At 43.0% G+C, this 20,160-nt stretch overlaps 1 protein-coding gene across 5 annotated transcripts in view; it reads left to right on the top strand.

Moving 5' to 3' along the window:
• foxn3 (forkhead box N3) overlaps window positions 1–17,487 on the top strand; it is an 80,046-nt gene extending 62,559 nt beyond the window's left edge. For 4 of the 5 annotated variants that reach the window (XM_083683917.1, XM_083683918.1, XM_083683915.1 and 1 more), the window contains exons 5-7: window positions 8,807–8,839; window positions 9,623–9,731; window positions 12,400–17,487. In XM_083683917.1, the coding sequence (XP_083540043.1) occupies window positions 8,807–8,839; window positions 9,623–9,731; window positions 12,400–12,865 (608 nt within the window). In that variant the 3' untranslated portion in view covers window positions 12,866–17,487. The remainder of the gene's footprint in view (window positions 1–8,806; window positions 8,840–9,622; window positions 9,732–12,399) is intronic. The other variant, XM_083683919.1, reaches the window with a different exon arrangement.
• The last annotated feature ends 2,673 nt before the right edge of the window (window positions 17,488–20,160 follow it).

The raw sequence follows: 20,160 nt of genomic DNA, 5'->3' as shown, positions 1-20,160 counted from the left end.
TACTGGACACACACACACACACACACACACACACACACACACACACACACACACACACACACACACACACACACACACACAGACACACACTCACTCCTCCTCCTCCTCCTTGGTAGTCCCTCGTAGTTGAGAATAACGGCGATCAGGCACACACACACACTCTCACACACACACACACTCACACACATACTCACACACTAGAGCCACTCACCGCACGACTGCGGTTGTTGTCATTTTTGTTGTGTCTACTCTGTGTCTTTGATCCGTGATGAATTGATCCCATGGCCTCTTCCCCTCTTGTTAAAAGAACAAAATAACAGTTTGAATAACTCTGTGGCCACTGCTGTTCCTGCTTCTCTGTACTGTTCATGCTTCACTGACACTCACATCGGCACAAACAGCGAGGAGGTAGACCGATAGAAACACACACACACACACACACACACACACACACACACACACACACACACACACACACACACACGTGTACGCATAGACGCATGGATGTATGCACTGGTGCACACACCTGCGTTCACACCTGGATACATACATATACACACACACTCTCTCTCACACACACACTGACATGTTACCCCGGTCTGGGATGCAACGTCTCGCTTCACACACAACTCTTCCACCACTCCGCGTATATAGAATTCCCAATCAGTGTGTTATGTATCTGTCAGGGGGAGGCCCAGGGATAGAGGGAGAGAGAGATAGAAAAGGAGTGAGAGAGAAGGAGAAGGAGAGAGACTGTAAGAGACTTGGATTGAGTGAAATTGATCTCACTACAAGCTGTCCTTTCATCCCGTCACTGTGATAGCTAACCCTCACCACACACGCTTGCACACACACGCACACACGCACACACGCATGCACACATACACAGACACAAACTCATTAATTAGGACCCTAAGCAGCCTCATTGGGTGTGAATGTGTTTGCGTCCAGCATAGGCCGTTAGAAAGTTTCTGTCTCTCTCTCTCTCTCTCTCTCTCTCTCTCTTTCTCTCTCAGTGTGTTGTGTATTCAGTTCTTGGCAGCTCTTGTTGTTGGAGTGTGTTTTGGGAATCCATTTTGTGTGATTAACGGCACCATTAACGAGTTGTTGTTGCAAACAACCAAATCCCTGTCCACATCATTATCAAGCCACTAAGTGATCTTTCTGGAGTAGCATCTCTTGGTTTTTAGTAGCCTTTCTTAGTCAGAGACTGCTGTGTGTGTGTGTGTGTGTGTGTGTGTGTGTGTGTGTGTGTGTGTGTGTGTGTGCGTGTGTGCGTGTGCGTGTGTCTGTCTGTCTGTCTGTCTGGACAAACCCCAAAGCAGAATCCCTGACTTAGTATATCCATTGTACAGTATGTGACAGACACTACATGAAAACGTTTGTTTACGCACATATACAGGAACATATCTGCTGGCAAATGATTGCAATCCGTTCCAATAGTACTCCCCTATATCCATAGAGTAGGTTAACTCGTTAACTAAATAAAATATATTCCAGTTGGCTGGAACTAACTGACGTTGTTCTGTGTGTGTTTACCCTGCTAAAAACCCTTGGCACTTGGAAAGGCTGCGCAGAGAGCCGTTGATCTGCGTTTAATGTGAAGTGTTGCTAATTGTGTTCTCTTGAACGCTGCGCTAAAAAGCCCGTCAGATGGAGCCTTGTTAGCTGAAAGGCAGGTTGTGACGCTCATTTAATTATAGATAGGCTTTAATACAGTTCATCATGACGAGAGAGAGAGAGGGGGGGAGAGAGAGAGAGTGCGTGCGTGCGTGCGTGCGTCTAAAATCAAAAGCTTAATGTGCTTTGAAACCTGCGCTGGCACTCCGCCTGCCCCTCTTCACCAACGAGAGCTCCACTAGATGCGAAAAGCAGCACTTTGAATACAAACAGAGCTGCGCTTGCCGCTGCTGCCCGCTTATTAGTGTATGCCTTTCCTTGGAGTGGCCATGCGAAGCAGAGGGTCGCTGCAACACTTACAATAATACCACTTATGTTGACGGATTACATGGACACATACACGCACACACACACCGTCTCTCTCTCTCTCTCGCTCTCTCTCTCTCCCTCTCTCTCACACACACACGTCATAACATGAGCAGATTGTGTGCTGCAACAGTTTAATTCGTAAATTTAACATGAATATAAGACTATAACACATTGACATGTTAGTTCTCAAATTAACAGTTTTTCATACAGGCAACAGCGGAGACCAGCAAGATAGTGGAAAGTACACGCGAGATGAAATAGCGGAGAATAGGCCCGAGACGAAATAGCGGAGAATTGACATCGATACTATTACATTACGACGAGATTCACACACTATATATAATAACGTTAAGTGACACATTTCCATTGCAGGATTGAGATTGAGACTGCAAAGGACAGTAGTCTACTGTATCCAGGACAGGAACATATCATTTCCCTTCCCATGCCATCCTCTACTCTGAACGATTATCAGACTTCATGGCTATGGTGACAAACAGACAGATAGACAGGTAGGCTTCTTGTTTAAAGGCTTAGGGGTATCCCCCTGTATCTTTGGTGGTAATGTTTTGAAGTGAGCTACGCCTTGAGTCAAGTTATGCATACTCATTATACATATTTAGAACTTTAATTATTAAGAAAACATTTTATTTAGGCAATATCGCCCAGCCCTAACACTCACAGACACACACCTATACACACACACACACACACACACACACACACACACACACACACACACACACACACACACAGACACACACACACACACACACACACACACAGACACACACACACACACTGGAAAAAGTAATAGAGGAAATTGAGTGTGTATGAGAGGGCTAAAAGATGGTGAGAGAGACAGAGACAGAAACAGAGAAAAAAAGAAGAGAACAGACATCTCGACATCTTTAAGTCAGACGGGATGCAAGTAAGAGTGTGCGGGGCACCTCTGTTGCCAGGGCAACCCTGTAAATAGCTGTGATGGAATGTGAGAGAGAGAAAGAGAAGAAGCCAGGGAGAGTTTCTTAGAGGAGAGCTACAGACGACCGCAACCTTTTCACTCTGACCACAGATTCCCTGGTCATGATGTGGTTTCTGACCACAATGTTTCTAACCACAGTCTGGCTGACCTGTTTATGTGTCTTTCTCATTATTTTGCAACATGACCATTTTGTGTTTATCTATTACTGTGACACACATATGGGGCTCATTTGTGGTTGCGTGGTCTCTCTTTTTCTTTTTCTTTCATGGACTCTGTTTTTTTACCCCCCCCCCCCCCCCTTCACTCTCTCTTGCTCTCTCTATCCCTCCCCCTTATTTTTTGTATAAGTTCGAGTGAAAACTTCAGAGGACATTATCTATTTTGGATAGATCAGAGATTATGTATTACATGTGGATTACGAAACACATACATAGTTGTGTGTCATGTGTCGTGTGGGTGTGTGTGTGTGTGTGTGTGTGTGTGTGTGTGTGTGTGCTCTCCATTAGTGTTTGGTAATCTTACCTCTGCAGACGTCCATCAGCCGCTGAGTGCTGCTGATCTGAGTAGAGCACAGCAGGGAGTCCAGTCTGTACGGAGTAGAAGCAAATCTGACAGCCAACACACACACACACACACACACACACACACACACACACACACACACACACACACCACATGCATTACACACAGTAATGCAATCACGCTCACAGTACAGACGCAGGCAACACGCATGAACACACACACACACACACACACACACACACACTCATACTCACACGCACGCAGGCAGGCATGAAATCACACCAACTCCCTCTCTGTCTGTGTGTGCTAAACTCACTTCCCTGACCCAGGAGATCCCATTACATTAGTGATAAACACACCCCGTTACCCAGCAACAACATGCATGGCCTATTTTAAACTCTATTTGCATGTCTGAGTTGCTCTGCTTCCAGAAATTGAATTCCTCTCCTAGCTGGAAAACCATGGCTGAAGAAAAACAAATACATGTTCTCCGACATGTGACCAACCTGCTATGGGAGCCCAGCTATAGCAGAAAGTCTTTAGGTCTGAAGAAATGTTACTCACCATCAGTTGGGTTGTCCCGATATTATATACTGTCGATTATGATAATATTTTGGAGTATATTGCGTGATATTTGGAGCATATTTGGAGATATTTGGATCTCTAGTCATCAGACCTGAGTTCAAATCGTACTTCCAAGTCATTTTCTTGATTGAGTTTGCCAGACGCAATAGTAGAAAAGCGAACGCTCTTTTCAACTAGGTCTGCTCATCCTGCAAACCTAGCTCACTGAAGCACCTCTTTCACATTCAAGATCAACTGAGAGAAGAGAATTCAAAATGCAGGAGTTCTCCTCTTATATATACATACTTACTGAATTAAGGATCCTGCTTCAGAACACCAGGGGTATTGGAGAGGACATGAAAAATGAAGGCTTTTTAAAGACTTGAATGAATTAAAGAAAAAAAAAGAAATCTGTTCCTTTTGCATTTGTAATGATCACTCAGTAACTATGAAAGAATCATGTTTTTCCTCCCTAATCGGCCCTAGCAGTGAAATGATGGAAGATGGAAGTGGCACTATGCTTTGTGTGTGTGTGTGTGTGTGTGTGTGTGTGTGTGTGTGTGTGTGTGTGTGTGTGTGTGTGTGTGTGGTTGTGTGTGTGTGTGTGTGTGTGTGTGTGTGTGTGAGTATGTGTGTGTGTGTGTGAGTATAGTAGAGAGAGGATGTGTGTGTGTGTGTGTGTGTGTGTGTGTTTTTACCACTTCTCTGTGCTGTTTACAATCATTTCTGATCTGTATGTTCTAATGATAGAACTACTTAAACAAATTCTATCTTATCTCCATCTTTTGCTTTCAGATGTCTTTCACTCTGGCCACCATCTATGCTCTGCAGTTTTCCTATCACAGTGATTCTTAAACCCGTTGTCCCTTGAGGACAATGTTATCGTCAGTTCCTATTGCCATTGACAACAACATGCCTTGACATTGACACACACACACACACACACACACACACACACACACACACACACACACACACGCACACACACACACAGACACTCTATTGGTCTAAAGACCCACTGGAGCATGACATGGACCTCCAGAGTACAAACCCCTCAGCCCTCCAGCTTTTGTATAAACCCCTGTCCACACACACACACACACACACACACACACACACACACACACACACACACACACACACAGTCCTCTAGCTCTTCATCTCTGTGTTATTATATCAACACAAAGACCCACAGCACTCTCTTGTCTGTAGAAAGGCACCATTAAAGAGAGGTTTCAAGAGTAGCTACTCTCCTGTCAATAGACGATAGACCTTTAAAGAATCAAGGCCCTTTCAATGTAGGGCAAGTCAGCAGTTTCTTTGCCTTTGATCGATACACACACACACACATACATACACACACACACACACACACACACACACACACACACACACACCGTTTGTGAAAGGCTATACACTCTTTGACTGGGGGAATTGCTTCCTCGACTGCCTTAGTGGTCCATCAGTACGTTATTAATGGTCGCTGCACCTGTTGTATTTGTGGCTTACTGTGTTGACAGAAGCAGTGGTTTTGTTGAGGTGAACTAGGTCCTCCTTTGGTCGACAGTGTCAATGTAGGCCTTTGTAGTTGTAGTGCAATTGTACATAGGTTGTTTGTGTGGAATAAGTACACATTTGTCAAAATAAACAGGTTGGCCTCATGTACTGTAACAAGGGTGGTGTTGTGGTGATAAGTCGTTTGAGCTTCTTGAACGAAGTGCCAAGGCTTTAGCTCAATGTGCTGACAGTCTTCAGTTGTGCAGACACCGTAGACAAATGGAAAATCCTGATTTGTGTGGCTCAACATCAATAGAGCATGGGCTGCACATTTTCAATTAGGCCAGATGCTGGTATACGACCTTAGTGTTTCGACCTTAAAGAAGGACAAGAAGGTCGATGTATATCATAAAGGCCTACACATCTAAGTCTATGGTGCGCATCAGTGTGTGTGTGTGCGTGTGTGTGTGTGTGTGCGTGTGCGTGTGCGTGCGTGTGTGTGAAGGTTATGGCGTGGGGTGGTGTGTATGAATTTGTACATGGTGAGCCATTTAACGATGAGATTATTGCGGTCAGCAGGCTTATGAAAGAGCTGACGCCTGGTATTGCCAATAACCACTCATATGGAGCCTCCCCCTCCACCTCACCTTCACCACCGTACGTGAAATTACCTGCAACTTAATTAAGCTCTCAACCAAACCTACCGTTGACATGACTCACTGATAGAGGAGGAGGGTTCAGGAGGGGGAAACAGTGGTAGAGGTAGAGAGGAATGGTACATCTTCTCTGTTGTGGAGAGAGGATCTCCCCCTAGTGGTGAGTGTATGGAATACTCCCCTTTATCCCACAGTGCATTCGCAATAGTCTAATGTTGCTTCCACTCCTCATCGTCCTCCCTTCTTCTGTGCTGATCAGAACAATCTGGACAAAGTCAAAGCAAATGCTTTGTTGGAGTCCCACTTGATTGCTTCCACCTACCCAGTGTTTTTCGATTAGTGAGATGAAGTAGAGGAGACAAGGAGAGGAGGCCCTCTTTAGACTATTGGGATGCAGCCCATGAGGCTGTCACCGAGTGTGTAGAGCATTGATTAGAAGGTCAAAGGTGAGATGATACGTATGTGGTATTCTCATCTCTGTGAGGTCAGGCTCTGTGAGGTCACCTGTCCTTCTACCCTCTCTCTGTGATTTAGATCCACTAACTATCGGGATTGTCTGAGAGCCTTCGGCTCATCAAAGAGAAGATATATCAAAGATGGTCATTTAGAAGATGCTTTCATCCTAGGAACTTACAGTTAGCGCACACAATGTAATACATGCGAGATTCAAACCCATTACTCTGGCGCGGCAGGTTTTATGCTCCAACCAACCGAGTTATCGGAATGACGAGAAGGAAAACATCTGTGTTTATGCGTTAAATAAGCAGACGGGCATTTGAGTTGTTTTTTCTTCCGTTTTATTATTTTTTAATCATCTTAGATAGAGATATGGAGAAAGGTTAAGATTAATTCCCTTGACCGGCTCTGTGAAACTACTTTTCCCCCAGAGCTATTCATCTTCTCTGACCCCTAGACATGAATACTAAGATTCTCTAAAGATACTCCAAGATGAATACTCTTGTCCTCTTTGCTATATGGCTGCCATTAGCCCATCCTCTAATGCCCCCTGCCCTCTGTGTGAATGGACTCTCTCATTGTGTGACATTAAACCCCCGTCACAATGGGCCACTCTCATTAGCCTTTCACTGTGCTAGCCCAACCACGCTAATCTTGTCCACTCCGCGTCTCTCTGTCACTTCATGTTTTCTCACTCTGTTCGATGAGGGGTGGGGTGGGGCGCGTTGGGGTCAAGGTACCCGATTGTCTGTGCCACAATTTGCCCCACCCCTTTGGCAGCATTTAACATTCTGCCGTGTAAAATCCCCAGAACTGGTATTTGTGGTAAAGCTGGTATGAAGTATACAACACTATGATTGAATTTGTGGTGCAAGGAATGTGGACATATCACATTTCAAATGAGTAACTGATGTCGAAGTGACTGTGTTGTGGCAGCCCAGATCTTCGAATTTCATGGCATCACATTGTGTCTGTCTGTGCAACTTATTGTCAACCGTCATGCCATGTGAGGGATAGAGAAAGGTATTTTAGACAACTGTCTAAAACAGTAAAATGCTGTTTAACATAGCTTCCTGGTTGGCTAGCTAACTAGCTCTCTGTCACTAAATGACTGTCGATGTGTTCTGTTCGCCATGGTAGCGGCCGGGGGAGAGGGGGGTTGCCAAGGCAACCAGGCGACTTGCTTAATGGGCAGAAAAGTGAGCATGATTCCAAACGGATGATATTCCCCCCCCCCCCCTCCCCTTTATTTTTTCCCTCTTATTCTTTCTTTTTATTATCCCGTGTACTGGAATCCGCCATCTGTTATAGATTAGAAGCCACTGCCATTGTGGAGACGGTTTGTGCCACGTATGCCAGCCTGGCCAACCGAAAGAAGAATGGCAGGTGTGGCAGTGCCAGTTAGGGGAAGTACCCCCGATTTTCCCTGTAATAAGTGTGCCTATACTATTGTATTCTATGCCAGGCATAAAAACCCAGAGGATTCAAATCTAAAGTAATCCACATGCCCTATGTTTTGCGTTCTTTAGAGGATAGTATGTTTGAAGGTAAGCTTTGACTGCTGTTGGCTATAATGGTTGTGCTCTACAGAGGTGAATGGATTTGCTTACTCTCAATCACTAGATTGACCAAAACAAACAAACATTGGGGATTGTAATTCGTTGAGACAGGATTGACCCGATCCGTTTATGGTTTTAACGGTCAATTGAACCGCCCCTCCGTTCTGTCAATACCTTTCTGACTGACTGACTGACTGACTGTGTGTGTGTGTCTGTGTGTCTGTGTGTGTCTGTGTGTGTGAGAGAGAGAGTAGCATAGTCCATACTGTATCTGTGTGTGTGTGTGTGTGTGTGTGTGTGCGTGCGCGCACGTGCGTTCGTGCCTGCGCATGTGTGTGTGCGTGCATGCGTGCCTGCACATGCAAGTTCAAGTACACCTGCGTGCGTGTCAACAAGGTCAGGGCTAATCTATGCCTTAGTCAAACTATGCCCAAGCTAATGAGCGCTCATATTGCTCCTACGGTCTACATTGTGTCATTCCACCCGAAGGATCTAGTACACCTAACTCTGTACTGTACCATCCAGACAACCTCATACCTGTGGCTATGTTAAAGCACGTCCTCTCCTTTGCATCTTTCCAGATCCAGACATTGACGCTGCAGCTACCATGTCCTGTAAGTCCAATGGAAAGCACTGTGTCGTAGATGGATAGACACTAACCACTCCACAATATGACCTGTCTGTCAATCAAATGATAGAATCATTAGGGACCAATTAAGCAAGCAAGTGATAATAAATCAACGACTAGAAATTACAATTAATATGAGTGATCTGATATTCAAATGGCTTTGTGGTACTTGCCATCTCTCTCTCTCTCTCTCTCTCTCTCTCTCTCTCTTTCTCTCTCTCTCTCTCTCTCTTTACCTCCCTCTCTTCTTCTTTTACTGCCTTACTCTGACTCAATCTGATGTTCAGATATTGGCCTGTCTTTCTACTGGGCTGATTCAGGGCTTCTTGGAAGATCTATGGAAATGACATACACTGTGTTTGTGAGTCTGTCCCACTTCTTTCCCATGGTGTTACCTCTCTGTTTAAAAGCTAATCCATCTCTCACCGAACTTTATAAAACCCCCCTTTATAGAAAGGCTGCACTGGGCAAGGATTCTCTGGCTGTGAACAGAACTCACACTTTCTCTCTTGGTTTCGTGTGTGTGTGTGTGTGTGTGTGTGTGTGTGTGTGTGTGTGTGTGTGTGTGTGTGTGTGTGTGTGTGTGTGTGTGTGTGTGTGTGTGTGTGTGTGTGTGTGTGTGTGTGTGTGTGTGTGTGTGTGTGTGTGTGTGTGTGTGTGTGTGTGTGTGTGCGCGCATGCCTTAGCTAACTCTTTCTCTTGGTTTCCTGTGTGTGTGTTTGTGTGTGTATTTTATTGACCTTCCCTCTCTCTCTCTCTCTCTCTCCAGTCCCTCAGGGAGTGATCCAGAATGGAGCCAGGATGATGAGTCAGGGCCTTTTCCCAGGAATCCCACCACTTCCCATCAACCCCCTCGGCAGCAGGACGGCCGCAGTCAGGTCAGCACACACACACACACACACACACACACACACACACACATACACACAATCCAGACCTCTACTGCAGATATCTGCTACGTTAACAATGGCAGTTACAATGGGTGACACCCACACCCACACCCACAGAAACACACACATCCGCATTCACACTTGCATGCACACACACTGTCAACATGCACTCACTGAACACTTTATTAGGAACACCTGTACACCTTCTCATGGTGGAGGTGGTGTAATGGTGTGGGGAATGTTTTCTTGGTACAGTTTGGGCCTGTTAATACCAATCAATCATAGCTTGAATGCCACAGCCTATTTGAGTATTGTTGCTGACCATGCGCATCCCTTCATGGTCACAATTCACCCATCTTCTAATGGCTACTTCCAGCATGATAACGCACCATTTCACAAAGCAAAAGTCGTCTCAAACTGGTTTCATGAACATGACAATGAGTTCAGTGTTCTTCAGTGGCCTTCCTAGCCACCGGATCTGAATCCAATAGAACACCTTTGGGATGTGGTAGAACGGGAGATTCACAACTTGAAAGTGCACCTGAAAAATCATGTCATCATGGACCAGAATCTCAACATCTTGTGGAATCAATGCCACAAAGAATTGAGGCTGTTTTGAGAGCAAAGGGAGGCCCTACCCAGTATTAGTATAGTATTCCTAATGAAGTGTTCAGTGAGTGTATCTGTCAACTGTAACACATGAGTGGACTTCCTGCCTCTACCCCTATCCTAACCGTTGTGTGTACATTACATATTGGAGTGTGATGATGAATAATTAATTGCGTCAGAGCTGTGCATGGGAACACAACAGCACTGCATGGGACTGTGGGTGGAAGCAATGGTTTCTTTGCACCAGCGTAGGGAACACACTGTACCATCAATGGGGAGAGTGGTGTGTGTACCAAACAACTTCTTGTTCAGACAGGACAAACACACACACACACACACACACACACACACACACACACACAGGTGTGGACAGGTTGTTGTTGCCTTGGGCTATGCAGGTGTGAGCAGGTGTCTGCCTCACCTGAAAACAGAGTTCTTCCACCGGAGCTATGCTTAAATGGATGCTGTAGGTCAAACCGTACCCTAGGATAAGTGTAGGGTAGGGACACAGCTTATAGCTGGACACAGAGACAGCCTCCATACCGGTGTAGTATGTTGTGACAAAGAAGACAGAACTAAATAGACACATAAACATGCTCTATTTTGCTTTCTCTCTCTCTCTATCGCGCGATCTCTCTCTCTCTCTCGCGTGATCTCTCTCTCTCTCTCTCTCTCTCTCTCGCTCGATCTCACTCTCTCTCTCTATCAAACACCCCCCCCCCCCCCACAAACACACACACACACACACACACACACACAGAGCAGAGGGTGATCCGCTCAGAGAGAGAGTGAGTGACACTGCATTTAGACATGAATAATTGAGCAGAGTTTTCTTTGCCTGCTGTTCCTACTACTCCTATAATTCATGAGCTTTAACGGCACGAAGCAGACAGGATGGCCAAAAGCACTCAGGTTCGGGCTTTTAAACATGCCGAAACGCCAGTATTTGTCAAGAATCTGCAAGACCTGATGTAGGATGAAGGCACACCCTTCACTGGCATACTCACTTGACTGTAATTAGGTTGGAAGAAGGAAAAGGCTTAACTAAACAAATTGAGTGTCTTATACAGAAAAACCTAATCCATATTATTGTATATTATAATCATTGTCATGATAATTACATATGATGTATTTTACTTGTATGGCACTTTTTTTTATTAATAATAATAATAATAATAATAATAATAATAATATATGCCATTTAGCTGACGCTTTTATCCAAAGCGACTTACATTGCAGTGAGTGCATATATTTCAGTATTTATGGTCCCAGCAGGAATCAAACCCACAACCTAAGCGATGTTAGCACCATGCTCTACCAACTGAGCCACAGAGCCCAAGGGCAAGAATTCCTTTATTTTTTTTATTCCACTTAACCATTTACTGTATAACTATTTTACAGTAGAACATGACACAGGTATTTAATTAGTAACAGTGTCACTGGTTTGAATTCTATTGAGTTGAATTGAGTCAAGTCAAGTAGAACTGAATTGAATTTACATCAAAGAAACAGTACATTAAAACATTGGACAGCTGAATCATATGATAAGCCCCATAGCGTGGTTCAGCTCTCTACTCCAGTTTCTAGTGCCACTTTGGTGCTTGTTGCCTAATTCAATTAACCGATGATTCACTAATAAGAAATAGCGATCGTGGCTAGCGTGGCTGTGTGTTTCTGGTTTATTAATTGCCGACTGAACCTTGTCTGTCTATAAACATGCCAACTACATAGGCTACGTATGTCAAATGTGTGGAACAGTGAAGTGCGTGTGACATTCTGTGTCAGTTAACATGTTAGACATGTCTACACTGTCTTTTTCTCCCTTGTATATTTGTTCTCGCATTGAGTCTCTCTATAGTTGATGCAGGGTGTGTTGCTGAGTGTGTATCTAAATGTGTGTGCGTGTGTGCGCGTTTATATCCTCAGCTCTTCCTTTTTCCTTTTCCGTCTTGTTGGTTTAGTGTGCGCCTCGATGTATGTGTCTGTATATCTAAATCTCCTCTCTTTCTTTCTCTTCCTCTCTCTTTCTCTCTCTACCTCTCTCAAGGTCAGTGTTGGTGGGCTGTCGGAAGCGCAGTGACAGTGAGCCCTCCTGCGACTCCCCATTGGTCAGCAGTGACCCCAAGGAAGACCACACTTACAGCACTGCGCAATCAGACGACGCCAGCGACTCCAGCCTCAATGGCAACGGGGGCAGCGACACTGAGGACGATGACAAGAGCAAGATCAAGAAAGAGCCCAGGGACTGGCCCATAGACATAGACTCTGCGTCCTGCCACACCCCCCAGCACAAGAAACGACATTACTTCCTGAAAAACAAGCAGCGAGTGGCTAGCGATACTCTGCCGCTGAAAAAACGGCGTACGGAAAAACCGCCGGAGAGTGACGACGAAGAGATGAAGGAGGCGGCCGGATCGCTGCTTCACCTAGCCGGAGTCAGGGCCTGCTTGAACAATATCACCAATCGGACGGCCAAGGGGCAGAAAGAACAGAAAGAGCCCACAAAAAACTGACTCGTGACGCAAGAGAGACTGATATAGTGAAGATTTTAACGAAAAGAGCGAGTAAACGAAACAAACAAAACATCGGTTTTAATATAGAATTTACGAATTTTTTTTTTCAGGACATCAGGTGAATTCTGAATGATTTGTGGCAATATCAAACAATCACTTTGTTTTCCTATCGTTAAAGTTCATGTTTTTGAGGGTTGACTTTTTTTTTTTTATTGTTTTGTTGTGTTTTGTTGAAAGGAGACTAAAGCCATAGATAAACCTTTTTTTCTGACATTCAGCTAGGTCACTGACAGGTTTCTGTTGGCTGGAAGTAAAGCGAACGAGAGACATAAAATAAGTAAGAAAAAACACCAGAATTGGCATACTAATAGAGAATAACCTTATTATCAATGTCAAAACAAATATAATCTTCAGGGTCTCCTTATGCCCAGCTATGTTCAATTGGGAGTAATGGTGTAGATGTCAGTAGCCTCATACTCAAGTAACTTCAGTGGAATACACAGTAAGAACCCTGCAAAATGTCCCTGTAAGGCATTTATCATTGCCCTATTTTAACAGTAACCAATTGTAATTGAGTGATACAGTTAACAAGAGAGCATTCATGTCTCAATCCACATGTTAAAAAAGTCAACATTTGGGTAAATCACATATTGATATCAAAGAAAAAAGTGAAGACTTTAAAGTTACAGCGACACCAGCATACATAATGTAAGATCCAATCCACTGAAGTTACACTGGTATATGGGCTCTGTCAGGGATATTGAGCAAAGTCAAGGACCCTAATCTAAATGAGGAAGCTGACCCTCAACTCAATTTACATGAAATGTACATGGAAATGTCATACATTCTTGTAAAGATGTTAGCTTAGCTGCAATTACCTAACCTAACCTAGCCTAGCCTAGCCGTCCCTCAACGCTCCCACAGAAAAACCCACAGTAGCCAATGTGTATGTGCCCTTTCTTTGTGTGTCGGTGTTGGGACAGTGCCAAAGAGGAACTCTTGGTCAGCTCAGTGATGAGGTTAGCGCTTCCTTAGTTAACTGCCATATGTTCCTCAGCTCACCTGTCCCTTTGACCGCAAATTATTAGATTTAGCCACCGGCGCTACGTAGCATGTCAAGGCGTAAAGGGCAGTGATATTTCTCTCTTTAAGTATAACTGTATTGAGATGTAGGTCACTGGCACCTGTAGGTATTAGGATAGGCTGGGCTGTTACATTTGGGTCCTCTCTAAAAGGTCATAAGCTAATAATAGGCTAGCTAGATCGGAGAAGAAGATAAACGAAAATAAGTCGAAATAACCTCAAAACTGCCAGTGTCCTTTTTTTTGAAAAGCAATCAATATAACTAATTGAGTTATACTCAAGTGATACAATATAGTGATATTTTCCCAGTGGCACAAAAACCTGAGTACCTTGATGGGTTTAAAAGGATGCTACAAGACCTGCCAATTTCATTTCTAGCCAGATGAATAATGATATGTCTGTGGAGTTTTTTGTGTTTGTTTTGTGTTTACTTACCTACCCTCAAGACGTAATAAAGCAATTTCATCCATTCAGGATAACACTGTATAAAAGTTAAACTAGAGTTTTTTTTCTTCCCTTTCTTAATTTAAGCAATGTAGCCAGCAGGATTTTTCCAAATCGTGTTGCATGGGTTCTGTAAAGAAAAAGATAACAGTTTTTTATTCAGACAAAGTTCATGTAAGGTAAATAATGTATTTAGCATGAAGCATGAATTATTTTCATATGAATATAGATCCTAGTGAACAAAATGGTTCTGCCTCGAAGTTCTGCGTCTGTAGGCGTGGAATCCTTCTCTGTTGTTTTGTCTTAATTTTATTTGATTTATTTACTTTTTGTGTCGTCCTCACTCATCCTTGTTAAGATGTGGGCTTGGAAAAGATTCATTAAAACGTTCTTCAGGGACATGAACCCGGACTGTTGGGAATCCCTATCTGCAATATGAGGACTTAATGTTTGGGGTAGGGCTACAATTGACTGCCAGATTGCTCTCTTTGTGCTCTCACTCCCTCAGTACCTCTTTATCTTTCAAAAATGGATAAAATCAGAATTCTTTAGATTTGGGATCTAGACGGCCATGCTAGAATGGATAAAAAATGTCTGATAATGTCAAAGCTGTCGAGCCTGTTGATAAACTATTTGTTCTGATTGGAGGTTAAGAGTGGGGTTCAGGTTTAGACGGTGTAAAGTATGGGTTAAGGTTTGTGTTTAAAATCACGTTTGTGATTGGAGAGCACTCTCCTTCCACTGTATGTCTGTAATTTCTAGCATGGCCAGATCGTGAGGTTCTGTGTGAGGGGTTCTGATGGGTCAATGTTTGAGTTTATGTGATAAAGGAGAAGTGTGTAGTGAGTGTCAATCTTCTGTTCCCCTCACCTCATGTCCTCTGTGCCTATTCTTCATCCACCTATTCCTTTTGTTCTAAGGTTTAGACGTCTTTGGTATTTCAGGGTCTTCCATTTAAAGTGACGTTTACCCGAGATAAGCATTTTTTTCTCCATTTCATCATTGTTTTAGTTTCTCTTTGATATCTCTTGCCATTTTTACCATTTCTCTTCTTCAGGTTTCATTGTCAGTATTACTTAGGCTACCATTGACTTGTTGCACATGAAAATAAAACAAAGTAAATTATATAGTACAATAGCTAGATACACAAACGCTAGTGTATAATTATTCACATTACCCCGCCAGATTGCACTAAGATGTTAAATTAAATATATTGTCTAAGTTCAGTGCCAAAGCCTGTTAATTTTATATTTACCTTAAATAAATGACACACATACTTGATCCGTATGTCAGACATATGAATTTGTCAGTGAGTTGTAGCATGTCTGTCAGATACCCTTCTACAATATGTCGTAATCTTATTTGTTTGTACCACACTACTTGCTGTACATTGCTTATTGGGAGGTTTTGAGTTTTTGAAATTGATCATGTTTTATGTGCCCCTTAGATTTTGTTTTTTTGTTCCCATGGTGGGTTTTGCCAATAGACTGTTTGTGTGGAAAGACACATTTTATCTGGCCAATGAGTGAGGTACCTGTCAGAATGTCATCACTTTGTCTCAGCTTGATTGGCTGCTTTAGTTCACCAACATCCCGCCTTTTCTTCATCCATTGTCACTGTTAATATGAAGAATTGGTAACCCTGGGGTTTGGTATACATAAGCTCCTCTTAAGATCTACATGATACTTACAAAATATAGACATGTATGTCCATTTACAAAGTTTTTAAAGCCGTAATACAAACCTTTCATAGAGGGTTGAGGTGAAAGTACCCTTTCAGAACCGCATATCTTACATGTACTAGTCCATATCCAAGTATAAATTATGAATGACTCAATTATGACTTAAAGTTGAAAGGAATATTTCAGCAAAATACAAAATATATATTTTCCATTTATTGTTAATGATCAACCCAGACAGGATGTGCATCATTTTAGTTATTTTGTATTTTTGAGAATCCCTTAGTTAATTTTCATAGGCATCCATAGAGCCAATGCTAATATCTGAAAACATGTTAAATAACCATGTTAGTTTATTGACAATAGCCTTGGTAAGTAAAAAAAATCTATATTGAGTGAAATATTCCTTCGATAAATTTGGAAGTTGGATTTTACCTCCCCTTGAGGTGGCTGATGCGATGAGCTTCTGTCTGTCTATGTATCTTCCACTCATGAAGCCTCTGTTTGATTGAGTTTTTTTCATGGATATGAAATCCTTTGAGGGATACTGCCTTCCTGACATGACAACACTCACTACATAACTTTTCCTCTGCACACGTTATGGTGCCACGATTTTTGAAACCGAAGATGCGTTCTTAAAAAAGCATAGAAATATATCAATGAACTGTCAATACTAGCCAGGCAAATAATTACCAATAAGAGTTGAATAGTGTTTCTTTGTTTCATTGTGTTTTGTTTATATTGTGTTTTGTTTAAATGTTCAACTGCCATTTATTTTGTTTAATGTTGGATTTTGAAGACAATGAGAGGGGTGATCAATGGATCGTCAGGTAAAACATTGATGACACTAGTACTGTACACTTTTACCTGGTATTCATGGAAATTCCATGGCAATAATTGGTACTTCCCCACACAAAGTAATTACTATAAAATTGGCAACTACTCAGTCTTAAATGACTCTCAGTTGTGCCTAATTCAACGAATCACTTCTTAAAAACCGAAGCGTGATGATATGGCCACACGATCACTGTTATTGTTAAGACAGAAACACAAAGTACAAAAAGTCACCATGTAATAAAAAGTTAATAACAGGTAGATAGTGTACTGTGAAATCATGCTACCAATCATTTACTGTGTCCTCGTTTCAAACCCATACTGTAGTCTTGACGGCATGACCTTCCAACTGATCTGTTATAATGGAAACAGGTGCATTCTGTATTTCCTTGATGTGTAATCATATTGCCAAAGACAAACAACTTCATTAATTAATGTAAATATCACTTTGTCCATAACTATGATGAAAGTATGTTTGTTTTTACCTTTTGTTATGTTCCCCCCCCACCCCTCCCCTCGAAAACTCTACCATAAAGTTTCTGTGCTGTATTGTCTTCCAGTTGCAATAAAAAAAAAAAAAACGCATTGCAAAAGGTTATCCCAATCGTCAAGTTTTTGAATATGTCAGCCTTTATGTACAGTATGACACACTGATGATATCACACTATCTGTGCCTAACCGTAATACATGTGCATGTGAGGTAGTAAACCTGACAAGGGACCTCACATGACCTCATTCATCTGATACGTAAGAATACATGTGTCTTATTCCACTCATATACTTCTGGGAGAAAACACAACACAAACATAACTAAACGTATATCTGGAGGAAGTGAAAAACGACTCTGGTGGTGCGCTGGATGATAATGCTTAAATACATTCTGACACAAATATTCACATCCGATTTCTCTGATTAGTGTTTATGTTGGCGGCAGAAGGGAGAGAGGGTGGTTTTGTGTGCGCATCGTCTTAAAACACAGCGTGCCGCTGTTTGCTTAGGCTTCATAACTCACAGATGTCATTCCAAAGCATGTTTGTGTTGCGCTGTATACAGATGACACTCTGCTAATTACAGAGGGACAGTTTTAATGACAGGGCACTGCAAATCTCTCTCTCTCTCTCTCTTTCTACCTCTCTTTTTCTCTCAACTAGACACTTACTGTATACACACAAGCGCCACACCCTCTGCCAACTCTGTTGCTATGCAACGGTAGTAAAGAAAGAGAAGAAAGTGTGCATTAAGCTAGTCACTGGAGCAGCTCTCACACAGGCTGCTACTTTCATATCATATCTGCTATCTCTCTTCCTCTCTTGGTCAGATTCATAAACTCTATATGGTACACATACAGTATGTAAGTGAATGGGAGTGAAATGTCAGTCATCAAATACTGTGGGTTAGTATTGACTTAATAGTTTCATTTCAATATTCAAATTCAAAATGTCAATATGTGCTGGTCTGTCGTCATCTCTCCTATAAAAATGATACATACATAAGTTGTGTAAATGTAGGCTACATGAGTGTGTCTGCTTTTTTCCTCCTGACTTAAAGTGGTCAAAAAGCATATACAGAAACATGCCTATACTATCACACACTGCTTTGTTTTTACGACTCATTCGATGTGAAGTAGTCAATAATAAGACAGAATGGGCATCTTAGAAGCAGAGTGTTCTGTATTCTTGTCGCGCAGCAGAACATTGTCATACTTCCTGGTCCCAGGAGCCTTGTCCTTCCGAGACGGTTGATTGGCTGCAGGTCACCGCCCGTGTCTCCAGGGTGCCATCCATGCTCCCTGACAACACCAGTGTTATTGTCAAGGACGTGTTGCTAGCCTTTGTTGCCAGGGAAACAAAAAAGAGCTGCCTATCATTGGAGCACATTTTTTCTGGATCAGATCAAATCCTTTATCTTTGTGTTCTGCTTGGTCTGGCTCTTCTCAGTTGTCATAGAGATGAGACAAAAGTTTGCGGAGGAGGGCAACGATAGGTGCTGAACTTTACCTGAACATTATGTAACACTCAACCCTCCTTATAAAGCCTTTTGGAAATGTTGTGTCATGTTTCATGAGTATTGTTGTCAACCATCATTATGGGTTATGACATGTTTAAAGAGGTTATGACTAAAGTTATGACTGAATAAGGTTCAACAGGAATGCTACCGTGTCATCCCTAAAAATATTAGGTTGTGTTTTGATATGGATGTGTGTGTGTGTGTGTGTGTGTGTGTGTGTGTGTGTGCACGTGTGTGTGTGTGTGTGTGTGCGTGTGTGCCACAGGTATCTCATTGTGTCCAGAATGACACCCTGCCCTCCACCACAGAGAACCCGCTCCGCAAGTTTGCATTTCCCCCGGCGTTTACTCCCGTTGCCAAGGTAACAGAGGTGTTCATCGCTATGGGGAATCAATAACCCCATCCATTCCCCCCGCGCAGCACTCTTCAGACAAAGATAATAACCCACCAAATCCGGCGCACACGTCCCTGTAATGCACCCGCGGTCCTCCTAAGTCAGACACAAATACGCTGGCATTAAAAGAAAGCTCAGGCATTAAAGCGTCTGCGTTTGAATACATTTGCAAGTCTCCTCATCTGCAGGTAATCTGCTTCATTTGCATACGAGGATTTAAAAGATTTAAAGATTGAAGGCTTTAGTGGCAGTCTCGGCGAACGTGCTGTGACTTCATCAACAGGTGACTGACTGGGGGTATGGGGCCACTAGGTACAGCACGTGCATCAGGGGAGACTGGTGGAGGTAGAAATCGGAAGACGGGCTCATTGGAATGCATGGAATGGAATGAAGAATGGTGGTTTCATACCATTCCTCATTCCATTCCATGCGTTGCAATGAGCCCGTCCTCTGATTTCTACCTCCAGCAGCCTCCACTGCCAGGGATCATTATACCTCACGGTGTCACACGAGGTCAAGGTGTCAACAGGGCGGGCAACTCCAGTCCTGTAGGGGTACAGTGTGCGCAGGCTTTCAACTAAGATCACAGCACATTTGGTATTCAATTTGGTATTGTCCTCCTGTCTATTTGAAATGTTACGGTTGTTTTTGGTGAGGTCTCCATTTTGGGTACTGCAACAGTTAGTTGATGACAGATTTAGATGACAGATTGATGACAGATTCAAGTCATCCATATGTACTGCTGATTTTCTATTAGCCAATGGGTAATGATGTGTGTATGTGTGTGTGCGTACATGCGTGTGTGCGTACGTGCGTACATGCGTGTGTGAGCAGCATTCCCCTCAGAGCCAGAGC

The sequence above is a fragment of the Argentina silus genome (assembly GCF_951799395.1).
Source record: "Argentina silus genome assembly, chromosome: 13".
In the NCBI taxonomy this organism is placed as follows: Eukaryota; Metazoa; Chordata; class Actinopteri; order Argentiniformes; family Argentinidae; genus Argentina; species Argentina silus.
This window is presented reverse-complemented; position numbering and strand designations above follow the sequence as displayed.